A 13,245-nucleotide genomic window follows, 5' to 3' on the forward strand; every position below is an offset into this window, starting at 1 on the left:
GAGACAGGGCGACCCTTCCTCAGAGAGCTACACTGTCTCTCCATTGTCATTCCATGGTGTGTAGAGACAGGGCGACCCTTCCTCAGAGAGCTACATTGTCAATCCTCGGTCATCCCTTCAGATGGGGAACCAGAGCAAAGGAAGTTTTCTGAGCTGTGTCAATGACCAGCCATTTTCAATATATTAAAATAAAAAGTGAAATTATGCCACTAATCATTCTGCATTACACATTTTTGTTTTATTTTTAAGCTAATGTCTCATACTGTAGCGCAGGGTGGTTCAGAAGTCATTGTTTTGCACAGACAGGCCTCGAACTCATTGGGGTCCCTTGTTTTAGACTCCTGAGTGCTGAGATTACACAAACCGAAACCTGGCTTGTTATTAATATGTTATGAGTAATCTTACTTTAAAGGCCTGTTATTCTTGGATTCTATATCCCTAACTCTACTGTGATAGTTTTACTGCTAGCTAACTTATATATTAATATTATATTAACATTAGATACATTCTTTTGACACTTATATGTTATGTACTTATATATTTATATTAAGATTAACTTATATATTTATAATGTACTGATCCTTAAAGTTACATATTTATCACTAACTTATATATTTATATTATATATAACATATATTTATGTTCTCTATATAAAATATAACTAATACATAATATATTGTTATATATAATACCGCATACATTTACATGTTATATACTACTTATATAATATATAATATTATACTTATAGTATAAGGATTAGATATATTCTAATATATATATGGGAAAATTAGGGAATAAAGAGATCCACTAACCCCCAAAATTAGGAAAATAGTAATTTTTGTTCTTTCTCTTTCTTCCCATTTATCCCTTCTATTATTTGCAAAAGAACCACCACGGAGGAGAGGGAGTGGACTGTATCCTAAGAAAAATTTGAAAACTTCCTGCAACTGAGTATCTGCATCTATCTGAATTAATGTTAAAATAAAAAGCTGTAGCCAGCCATGGCAGTACATACCAGGAGCCAGCAGCCTCAGAGGGGTCACATTGGGCCAGGTAAAGAATTTGCAGACAGCCCCTGACAGGTAAAGAATTTGCAAACAGCCCCTGACAGGTAAAGAATTTGCAGACAGCCCCTGACAGATGCCATCACTTTAAACTAGGATGGTGAGCAGTGCCTGGGATCACTGACTTTCTGTGTTGCGAAGAAAATGTGACATTGCAAATGCCAGCAGAAAGTCCTGATCTAATGTGAGACACACAGGGGTCTTGAATTTGCCTTTGTGATTATGATTACATGCAATTATTTTTATATGCAAGAAATGCAGTAGGCGCTGTGTGAATCGTCACGCCACGTGGTAGCTGACTTTTGCCTTTGAGAGACTATGGTTTATCGTTAGCTGGTGTGGCTGGTTAGACAGAGAAGTCCTGAGATTACCGCTGCCTCTACATCTGCTCGGTTGGTTATGTCTTGGTTTTGCTTTTGAAATCAGGTCTTGCTACATAGCTAAGGCTGGCCTGGTACTCATCATGTATCCCAGACCAGCCTCAAACTCGGACATTCTCAAAGGCAAAAATCTGAAATTCAGTCATAATGTTAATCCTTAAAGTTCACAAACTTCTTCTCTGTTACAGATTTCTTTTTTTTTTCTTTTTGGTTTTTTCGAGACAGGGTTTCTCTGTGGCTTTGGAGCCTGTCCTGGAACTAGCTCTGTAGACCAGGCTGGTCTGGAACTCACAGAGATCCTCCTGCCTCTGCCTCCCAAGTGCTGGGATTAAAGGCGTGCGCCACCACCGCCCGGCTCTGTTACAGATTTCTAAATTTACATTTTATTTCATTACAGTAACGGCATTACTTTAACTTCCTAAGTCAGTTTGGAAAGATATGGTTGAGAAGATAAATCACAGAGAGCCTATAAAGATCACACAGAACAAGGTAAGCTTTTAAAGACACCGAAGCACATTACCACAGTCGATGGCAGGGACCAAGCCATGGGTAACAGGTGATGCTGTACCTTACAGATTCAAGTGACCTTGCAGGCAGGTAGAGACTGAAATGCTGGACACAACCATTTAATCATTCAGGCCACCTCATTTGTACTTCCCTAGTGAGCACGTGTATAGGTAAGGTTACATACAGGTGTGTGTTCATGTTTATGAAGACCCCAAATTAATTCCAGTGTCTATCTCTTCCCACTTTCCACACTGAGGGGGTAGGGTGTCTGTCTTTGAAGCCACAGCTCCTCAAGTCTGGCTTGTGGAGCTGTTCCTGTCTCCCAGATGCTAGGCGCATAAATGGCCTCCTTTTCTGCCCAGCTTTAGTATGGGTTCTGAGAATCCAAACTCCCTTCCCACACTTGCGGGCCAGAGCTTTAGCCCCATTCGCTAATCATTTCCTAAATAATTAAAACTTATATTCATATGTGGGCATTTTCAAAATACATTATTCATTGTTGACTTTTCTTTGAACTCAATTTAATATATTACTGGTGCCCTTGGAGTAACACCTGTACAGTTTCCAAGGCTCACCCTCTGTCATCCTTAACAAAGCTTCCCCACCTCCTTTTGAGACAGAGTATCATGCATCCCAGACTAGCCTGGCACTAGCTGAGGTGGCCTGGCACTTCTGACCCCCTTGCTGTCACCTCCAAGTGCTTGAATGACAAGCATGTGCTACTGTCGTGGTTTCCTGTGATGCTGAGGATTGAACCCAGAACCAGTTGCATGCTGGGCAAGCAACGAATGGCCTAAGTAACATCCCCAGCTTTCTGAGTCTAAGGTAAATAATACATTGGAAAAGCAACTCCTTATGAGAGAGATGCTTGGAATTCCCCAAATTAAATGAATGTGCAATCCCTCTCTATCCCTGATACAACATCTCATAATCTCTTCTTCTTCTGGTTTAGGCTAGTGTTATGCAACTGTAACTGCTGGAAAACAACATGTTAATAAAAAAGGGAACTTCGTAGCTCTTTTATTTCTTCTAGATTTTTGCAATTCTCCATGTTTGGCTAAATTAAATCTTTAAGAAATAAAAATACAAGGAAACAGTAAAAAATGGAAAGGTATGACCTCCATTTAAACAGTTAATTAGATCTAGTGCAAATACACACAAACACATGCACGCATGGCATGCACACACACACACACACACACACGTACAGAGCGTGGGCGGCATAAAGTGGAAATGAGACAGAAACAGAGGCTCACACCATAAACCAGGAGAGCCCAGAGCACACTCTATAGCTAAACCTGGCCTTGAACTCACCATCCTCACACCTCAGCCAACCCAAGTGCTAGGATTATAGGCATATGCCGCCATACCTGCTTCATTCTGATGAGTCTAATATTTTATCTACAGCAGGAGAGTTTTAGGTTTTGTATTTTGTTTTTAGTCTTTGGTAGATGTAGAAACGGTAGAAATTATTATTTTTTTTTTATAGGTCGCTGAGCTGGAGTCTCTTGGAAAAACTCATTGTAAAGCAGTGAGTGCTGGCCACGACACCGTGAGGGGCTCAGCTGTCACCTTCCACCTTGTCTGAGACAGGATCTTTTGCCCCATGTTGCATAGAAAGCTAGTCTGCCACTGGCTTCAAGAGATCCTCCTGTCTCCACCTCCTATCTCACTGAAGGTGTTCTGGTCTTGCTAACAGGAACTAACACGTCCGGTTTATGTGAGTTCTGGGCAGCTGGACTTGGGCCTTCACGACTGTGCAGCCAGAACTGTCCTCACTGAGCACATCGTCTTCCTGGGAAAGCTCCTCTGGGGACTACCTGGTAGGGACGAGTGGAACAACCAGCGGGGTTTAAAGATAATTCTCCCACCTTCCTCTACGGGTCGGTCAGAAGCACCTTCTAAGAGAGCAGAGGTCACCCAGTGGGATTGGCACTGAGAGGTACCGACTAGAGGCCTTGACTCTCCTGAGCAGCAAAGCCAGTTTGTAAGGAACTATGGAGACCATACCAAGTCATTAACAAACAAAACCATTAGAGAACCAGCAAAGCAAAGCCTGCCCCCTCTACCTCCCATCCCCCACTCCCACACCCTAAGTCACCCAGGACAACCCACTGAGCTGCACACAGTATCTGCTGAGTGTTACCTATCTCCATGGCGATTGGGCGTTGACTTGAAAGCCCCGGCGGCTTCCCCTTGGTCCAGATGTGGCCCTCTGTTGTACATGCTGTTATTGAACGCATACCCATCGGCTGGAGAATAGTCGGACACGCTGGAATGCTGGAAGACAGAATCACATTGGAGTGTCACCAAGCACCGCTGGCATGAGCTCCCTGTCAGTCAACCAGAACCCCCACCCTACAACAGGTTTCCACTGTCATGGCATTGCTCATTGGGCTATTAGGTTATGACAAGGGTGGTTCATGTCTGTCATTAGTGTACAGGTTACATCTTAGTTCTAAAAATATTACATAGAAAAGCAGAAAGTTCTTTCCTGAGGAATTTCAGCAAATCAATGATTTTGATCTTAGATAGGCTTTAACACTGTAAACAATAAAATTGGGAGATGACCTTTACCCTTTGCTTCCTGTGTAACGGACAGTCAACACTCTAGCGAAGTAAATATCATCTGCATTACAACGGAATTACGTCACTCTACTTTTTTCCCCCATTTTTAAAAAGTACCCCCAAATGCCATTTCAAAATTCAGCGACCAATGGCTATACTGCTCTCAGAGTCACTACAACAGTAACTATAAATACACGCAGGCCTTTGACCCTGTTCGTCAAAAGTCCCGGAACACATAATTCTGTAATCATTTCTTTTCTATGGTGAACACTGTTTAGATCACTGTTGCTACCAAGGGAGAGTTGATGTCTGTGACCTCTGAGCATGGTGGCTTTAAAGCCCCGGGGGCCACATGCTCAGACTGTATGAAAGACAACCCACTAGGTCACCTCCAGATTTCACAGGGTTTCCACACCTAAAGAGAAGTATGGGAGAGAGTTGATGAGCTCCCTGGAGTTGTATTATTTTGGGGTTCACTGGAGCAAATGATCTGAACAAGGGAAGGTTTGGGAAGCATCTAAGCTGGATAGACACAGCAGCTAATTCTCATGAAAAGGCTGGTAAGAACAAGGCCGAGTCCGCCACAGGCAACGTCTCCAGTGGACCAGCGTGGATGTCAAACCCCACAATTACATATCCACCTAGAATACAGACTGAGGGCAAATCCTCACAAATACACACAAATAGATACTTTCCAGCCATCCAAACACTCGGGATCAGTCAACTCCACTAACCATTTCCCCAAGAGCCAACAGAGATGTGGAACTCAATTGGGTAATTTAAAAAAAGAAAATCAAAGACTTGAACAACTGGGGCCAGAAATCGCTAGAGTCATTCCCACCCTTTGCCTTTTGGACAGAACAATTCCTGGCCAGTAAGAAGTCACAGGTCCTGAGAGTGACTGGGCAAGCCAGGAAGGAGGAGACGGTGGGGGGGGAGGAATGACTGGGCAAGTCAAGAAAAGGCCACGTGACCAGGGGCCACGTGACTGAGTGGCATCTACACAGCCAGGCTGAGGGTTCAGAGGAAGTGGTGAAGTTGAGTGTCACCTGCTCTCATCACTCAGGGCCACCTATGCCTTTTTCAACTCTAAATCAAATTACCTGATCCTGACCTGCTCATCTTTGCTGTAAGTGCATTTATTATAGTAGTAGTAAAATATCAGCAAGTCTCTCCTAGCCAGACCACACTTCTCACGCACTTTAAGTCACTATCACCTGCGCTCCTTTTGCATAAAATCTCAACCTAGCAGGCAGCATATGCCTCTGCATGGCCACTTAAATCATGAAATGGGAAATATTTTACAGCAGGACAATGACAGCTCATGCCAAGGGAGGATCCGCAATAACTTTTCAAATTACGTGTTGAGAGTAGACAGATGTATACACCACAGCCTGGAACACACATGCGGTTCCTCTTTAAACACAGGAACTGTGAAGGGACTTCCAAAGGTGTAACTTTTCCAGGTGCACACGATTAAGTGGCATGTTTCCTTGAAGCTGGACATTTCTGTGACTTGAAAACAGCTGTGACTATGGCAACACAAATGAACTACCGTTCCTCTCTGCGCCTGTGTACCCCTCTGCTCCCCCACCCCCAAATGAATTACCATTTCCTGTGGAAGAAAAGCTCAGTCATGAAATCTGAGCTATCAAACTCAGGCAGGGACACATGCTACTCAGCCAGTGACTAGACAGAGTAGGAGGTCGCCGTGATCAGGCATCTAGACAAAAGGCCAGGTATGAAGTCTAGTCTTCCCTTCCAGGTGGCCAGAGGGAAAACAGTCCCATTTGCAGACAGGGGACATCACAGAAGTATGTTAGCTTTAGTTTGGAAAATTCCAGATTCTAACAGATTTCCTTGTAGAAAAAAATTTGTGTTTGTGTATGTCGAATGTGTGTGTCATGTGTGCACACACATGTGACCCTGAGGTTGACACTGATGACATCTTTTATTGCTCCTACTTTATATTTTTGAGACAGGGCCACCTCCTGGACCAGAAGCTCACTGACGGGGTAAGACTAGCCAGTCAGTGAGCCCCAGGAATCTTCTTGTCTCTACCTCCCCATCTCTAGGATTCCAAGTACACAACACCCCACTAGACTTGAACTTGAGGGTGGTGACTGGAGCAGATGACAGGTCCTCCTGCCTGCACATAGGCTCTGTACCCCCTGAGCCGTACCTCCAGCCCGCAGAGTGCAACAAATTTCCTATATAACATCCCTGTCCAAAGAACAATTTTGCCCAAGGGAACAATTTTAAGCTATTTAACTGAAATGAATGTTTCTTCCTAAAAGTGGTCAGAGAGATACTGTGATTTGCTAATGCCTTTCCTCATAGCGTGTTTGCCAAATTACAAAGCCACTCAGCAAAGGAATTTTATGGGAAGACTCAGATTTCAGGAGCAGCTAGCTGCCACTCACTGCTGCTTTTCCGCTAGTCCTTACCCACATGGTTACACGGGTTCTGAGCGGCCCATGTGTACTTGGTCCAGCTTTAGAAACTGTTCAATTTTCCTTTACAATAGGGAAGAAAAGCCACAGAAAAGCCAAGCTCCAAGAACATCACCCTGTGCCTCATTCCATTCCTCTCACGTGCTCCCCCAACAGGGATATGCTATAGCTTAATCAATAATTGAAAGATAAGATACACGCTATGGCCTTCTGCAGATGCCACGCTGTCGTGGGGCATTTGTCAGCAGAATAAAGTCCACGCAAACCTTGCTCCTCTACACACGTCTGGAAGATTAGAAGAGGAAGAGGAAGCTGGAGAGCAGCCACAGGATCAGGGAGGAGGAAGAGGCACAGAGGTAGAGAGAAGAGCAGTGGGGGGTTGGAGAGGAGGGTGGCAGGAAGAGAAGGAAGAAAAGATGAAGAGAAGGAAGGAGGAAGGGAGAGGGTGGAATTATGGTACTTGTGAAAGAGTTGCATAGAGTCAACAGAATGTAGGCTCAGGAACCGCCTGGGGGGGGGGGGTCTATGGCTGAGAAAGGAAAAGACAGAGAGAATAAACAGCGCTTGTGGGCCAAGCCCCTAACAGAAACGGGACCAGGAGGACTGAGGAACAGGCTGTGGCAGAGGTTCTCAGCTGGGGGAGTGGTAAGAGAAGCCCTTAGCAACCATCATCAACACAAGAAAGAGTTGGGAGGATGCAGAGCAGCCAGAGGAGAGGGTAACATTCAGACACTGGTTCCAGAACACCCTTCAGGGAGTGATGACCCCAGTGGAGGAGAGGGTAACATTTCATCACTGGTCCCGGAACACCCTTCAGGGAGTGACGACTCCCGGGGACCATCCACCACCCACAGAAATCACACGCCGTGGATCCTGACCTCTGTGGACATTCTCTTGCTGTCCTGTTTGCGCTGGTGTTCTGCCGCATTGGCCACGGACTCGGCCAGTTGGTACATGTCTTGCTCCATGGGAGCGCCCATGAAGTTCAACATCGGGGGCTCCCAGCCACTGCGGAACCTCGGAACATAGGGCGGGATGAACTGTTCTTTCGGCCACTCTGCTCTGTAGGGTGACATCGAGTTTAGATGTTAAACAATGTGTTCTGTTTCTACCTGTACAGCCAAACAAACAAACAAACAAACAAAAAAAAAACAACTCTGTTTCTCAGGAGGGGAAGGGAAACCTATTTATGCCGGTAGTTCAAACAAAAAATAAAAGAGCGATTAGATTCTGCTGTATGATCCATTTCTTTACTTTGTCTTAGCTTTCCCTGAAGCCTGATGCATGGGTGTAGGCTTCTTAACATGTATGCATGAGAATGGAAATGCAGGAAGCATTTAAAGCATGGAACTCAGCGGAACCTCAAGTGCTCTTCAGCCTTAGGCTCGGGTATCTTTAAAAACAGAAACCTTTAAAAACCCAAGACTGTTATGAAGGTTCGTGATTTTTTTTTTTTCTTAAATTGCAAAGTTTCCTAAAACGAAGCAGATGACCAACTTTACACGTTGAAAGCACTAACTTCATTTTAATTAGGACAGTCCACTGCTCTGTGGTCAGCTTCAACACCCACTCAGCAGCTAGTGCCACTGCGAGATGGCTCACACAAGCTCCGTCCGCCTCAGACCACAGAAGAGGCCACCACGGAGACGACAGCTTTGCTTCTCCAGTGTGCTCTTTCCACAGATGACACCTTCTCATGTGACAGGTCTACCACGATCAAATGAGCCCTCTTATTCAAATGATTTGGTGCCTTCTTGATCCTTTCCCTTCTCGTGGGATTTTAAATCCTCATTTAGTGCCTAATCGCCTTAGTGAGGGCCCGAAATGCCCCTTTGTCTCCTTGAGTTAAATGCTAATTATATCCCTACTTTTGATGCTGCTATTTAAACCATCATTATATATTTTTCCTGGTTTTGTCGTATGGCTCAAAACAAAGTCACTGAAGACCTCAAGCTATTTTTGTATTCTATGAGGTGTGACAGATTTAATAAGCCTTATGGGAAAAAAATTAGACGTGGCCTAGGCTTGTCATAGCATCACAACCGGCAGACACCTAGCATGTTACAAATATATTTAAGCCACTTTAACACAGCATAAGGTATAAAATTAGAGCTGGAGAGATGATTCAGCAGTTAAGAACATTAGCTGTTCTCCCAGAAGACTCGGGCTTAGTTCCCAGCACCCACATGTAAATTCACTTCCAAGGGATCCAACATCTTCTTCTGACGCCTGAGTGCACCAGGCATGCATGTGGTTCATATACATACATGTAGCTACTCACTTATGGATAAAAAAATAAAAGCTATTAGTCTTTTAATGAAGATATAAATAACAGGAAAACTATAGAATATGATCTTCTGGTACATGGATATTATAAGTACACAAATAAAGACAAATACAGTCTCCAGCATGAAAAGCAGCACACAGAACCTTAAGGAATTTTAGTTTGGTAAAACAGAGTACAGATATTCCCACACAGTAAGTAAGCGTGACTATCTGGTGTGTTTCAATAAAAGAAAAAAGTGATGAGTTAGTCCACATCTTTTGGACTAGCCCTCCAGGGGGACAAGGGCAAACTTCCAGAGACTAGTTGCTAAGTGGCCACTACACTGAGTTACTTGTTCTGCAAAGGAAAAGAAAAAGGTGTGGTCAAACAAAGTTTGTGAAGGTCTTTCCCAGGGAGCTGGAGATGTATGACCAGCCCTGCTTGGGATGGGTCAGCCTCTGCTAACATTTTGTCCTTCTCAGTCTCTCTGTTGACAAGTGATGATGATTTTAAAATCTGCCCCACATCTAAGCCCAGAGAGAGCCAATTACTAAGAAGCCAGTGCTGTACCATTAACTTCCCCAGGGCTCTGTCCCTGGCCATGGTGGCCCCAGTTGGCAGACTGATCTCTGCAAACAGTTGGCTGGTAGTCCAACTGGTAGTGTATTATTCCTTCAGGGGCTGAAGAAGCAAGATAACAAGTTCAATACTAGCCTACGCAGCTGACTCAATAACTTAGCAAACACCTGCCTCAAAGATAGAGAAAGAAAGAGAGGAGAGGGGGAGAACATGGACAAGCCTATGTAATACTCTTGTTCACAAGGTCGGTCATTCTCCACGGTCTTCAGAATCTGCTCCTCAGCACATCTGAGAAGGCATCCTAACCAACCTGCTCACCTCTGGACGCCTCCTGTTCTTACACCAACCCTCTTCCAACCTTTCTCCACGAATGTCAATTCCCCCAAGTCCCTCCTCCCTCATCTCTGAACTCTCACTGCCTCTTGTCTCCTTTTGTGCTTCTCTGTCAATCGCTCTCTAGGTAGAGAAACCCTGCACATCCTACTGAAAGGCCCATTAGCAAGGGGATTAGGAAGCCTGACTCTGGAGATCTGTCACTTATGATGTTATATGACTTTAAGGAAATGAGTCAACCTTTCTCGGCCTTATTTCTTCATCTGTGAAACAGAAATAACAACCATATTTCTATAAAACGCATGGGAGAACACAGAGCATACACTGTGTGCTTGTAGATGTGTGTATGTGTGCTCGTGCACGCGTATGTGGTGTGCGTATGTGTGTGTGTTTCCAGTTGGATTGTTAGCTGCTAGCTTGAAATGCCAGCTCTTCCTGATGCCCCTTTCTCTCAATCCTTTTTCATTACTCTACCAGGCTGATGGGTCCCAGTCTGCCTAGATCACACTCCTCCCCTTCTGCATACAGTATACTTCCTTCAGATGGCAAGTCTATTTTAATTTTTAAAAATTTCTAAAATTGCATTCATTTAGCCATCTCTGTGTGTGTGTGTGTGTGTGTGTGTGTGCATGTGTGTATGTGTGCATGTTGGAGGGGGTGTACACATGCTATAGTACGCTTCTGGAGGTCATAGCACAACAATGCTGAGTCAGTTCTTTCCTTCTACCCCATGGGTCTCAGGAATGGGACTCAGGGTGTCAGGCTTGGCAACAAGTTCCTCTACCTGATGAGCCATCTCTCTGGCCCAACTTGACAATGAGCTTTTCTCTTCTTTCGTGTGTGTGTGTGTATGGTGTTTCTAAGATACGGTTTCTCTGTTTAACAGTCCTGGCTTTCCAGGCCTTTGCTTTAGAAACTAGGCTGGTCTTGAACTCACAGGGTTCTGCCTGCCTCTGCCTCTGCCTCCTGAGTGCTAGGATTAAAAGCGTGCGCCACCACCGCCTGGCAACACGCTTTTCAATGACATTGCCTTCTTCATCCCAGAGCAGATAGTTCTCTACACAGAACCTTACCCAAATGTCTCCTGGCTAGTGCAAGCGAGAGCGCTCACGGCATCACAGCTCCTAAACAAGGAGCTTTCCTGTGCTTACCTGACCTTCAGCCAAGTCTCGCCCAGTGACATCCACAGCTGCCGTTCATCTGCTGTGACTGTATAGTTTAAAAAATCAACTGTATCTTTAGTGAACAGTGGGCTGAGTACCGTACTGGCCAGTTCAGGACCGCCTGTCGCCTGGACCACCTAGATGGAGAACAAATCTTTTTAGCAAAAAAAAAAAAAAAAAAAAAAGTTTATATATATATATATATATAATCTGAAATTTATGCACAAAAAATCAACTCCAAAACTAAGCACTGTTTCTATAAGTTAAAATTAAAAGATAGAGAGTAGAAAACAGCTTCTCAAACTGACTTATCCAGAATGAGGGTGCAAACGTATAAACGTAGTTTAAGGACATTCACAGTACCTGTGTATGGCTATATACATCTATTACTTTGCCTGCAAAATACTAGTGGCAGTGCAGACGGCCCTCATCGGCTGATCTAACCAGCTATCACTTCCTTAACTTTCTGTTATTTTAAAGATAGCAGCTGCAATGGGCAAATCTGTTGTGTCGACACTGCAATCTGTGGATCCAGAATGAATACTCTGGAGAGGGAGAGAAAGAAGCCTCCAATCAGTAGTTCATGCTATCTATGCCTCTGGAGCTAAAGAAAACGGAAAAGGACCTGGAGGGAGGAAGGGAGGGAGGGAGGGAGGGAAGGAGGGAAGAAGGGAGGGAGGAAAAGAAGAAGGAAAGGAGGAGGGAAGGAGGAGAGTGGAAAGCTACAAGGGCAAGTGGTACCCCCTTGCCCCCCCCTACTCCCCAGAATTCAATCTAGTAAGTTTCCCTGATTTGATATGGACAGTTTAATGGTCAGCAGGAAACAGGTGCACACTTTGATAAGCAAAACAATGACAAGTCTGTGTGAAGACAGCTCCATGTTTGCCTCCCAGGGGTGATGTCCTGGCTGAGGGAGGGTCCTTATCTTGTAGCAGACAGGCTGGATAGAGACTTTTTAGAATCTGCCTTTCTCAGAGATGTGCTGCAGGAAGAAAGGCTTTTCGTTTTTGTTTTTTTTCTCTTCTTTCTTTCTTTCTTTCTTTCTTTCTTTCTTTCTTTCTTTCTTTCTTTCTTTCTTTCTTTCTTTCTTCCTATTCTTTTGAATAGCTCTAGACTGAGACAATGTTTCTCAGGTCAGGGGCTTTGGGTAGGCCATGCTGTTTTATGACTCTATAAACACAGGATTTTCTAGTAACCCTGAAGACAGGTCCTCCAGAATCCCACTCAGGCATCTTAATGCCAGCATGACTGTGATATAGGGTTCCCCTGGTACTTACTGGTGTAAATTTGTGCACAGTAGTGACACACTATATTGTAACACAAAGTTTATGCTTCTTCAAGTAACTGACTTTTTTAATTGCAACAGACACAACATTGGGGGAATCAGTGGAAACATTAAAATGGGTGAAAGGCTAGTGCCAACTCTACTATGAACACAACCCGCCATGACTAGCCAGCACTACAGTTGCTGCTTTGTTTTGCGTCTTGGGATTCTTAGACAAGGTCTCACTTTGCAGTTCACACTGACCTGACACTTTCTACCTAGCCTACTGTCTTCACACTCACAGCAATCCTCTTGCCTCAGGCTCCCAAGGGCTGGGCACACAGGTGTGAGCCAACATGGCAGGTTCAATTCCTTTTGGTTTGTTGTTTTAGGTTTTCAAAACAAGGCCTTACCATGGAACTCAGGGTAGCCTGGAACTCACTATTCTACCCCAGCCTTGAAAAAGCTGTGGCTGAAAACACAGGCACGGTCACGCCAGCTCGTGCTGGGACTGAAGGCACGGAAGGCACACACACTATCACGACGCCAGCTCTTGCTGGTACTGAAAGCACGGAAGGCACACACACTATCACGACGCCAGCTCGTGCTGGGACTGAAGGTACCGAAGGCACACACACTATCACGACGCCAGCTCGTGTTAGGACTGA

The 13,245-nt window shown here is 44.6% G+C and overlaps 1 protein-coding gene across 1 annotated transcript in view; it reads right to left on the minus strand.

Moving 5' to 3' along the window:
* Positions 1–13,245, minus strand: part of Eps8 (epidermal growth factor receptor pathway substrate 8) — a 181,909-nt gene that overhangs the window by 24,643 nt on the left and 144,021 nt on the right. The window contains exons 14-16 of the mRNA XM_005364535.3: positions 11,302–11,450; positions 7,851–8,034; positions 4,098–4,231 (exon numbers count right to left, since the gene is read on the minus strand). Coding sequence (XP_005364592.1) covers positions 4,098–4,231; positions 7,851–8,034; positions 11,302–11,450 — 467 coding nt within the window. The remainder of the gene's footprint in view (positions 1–4,097; positions 4,232–7,850; positions 8,035–11,301; positions 11,451–13,245) is intronic.

Source organism: Microtus ochrogaster, assembly GCF_000317375.1.
Source record: "Microtus ochrogaster isolate Prairie Vole_2 chromosome 14 unlocalized genomic scaffold, MicOch1.0 chr14_random_2, whole genome shotgun sequence".
Classification (NCBI taxonomy): domain Eukaryota; kingdom Metazoa; phylum Chordata; class Mammalia; order Rodentia; family Cricetidae; genus Microtus; species Microtus ochrogaster.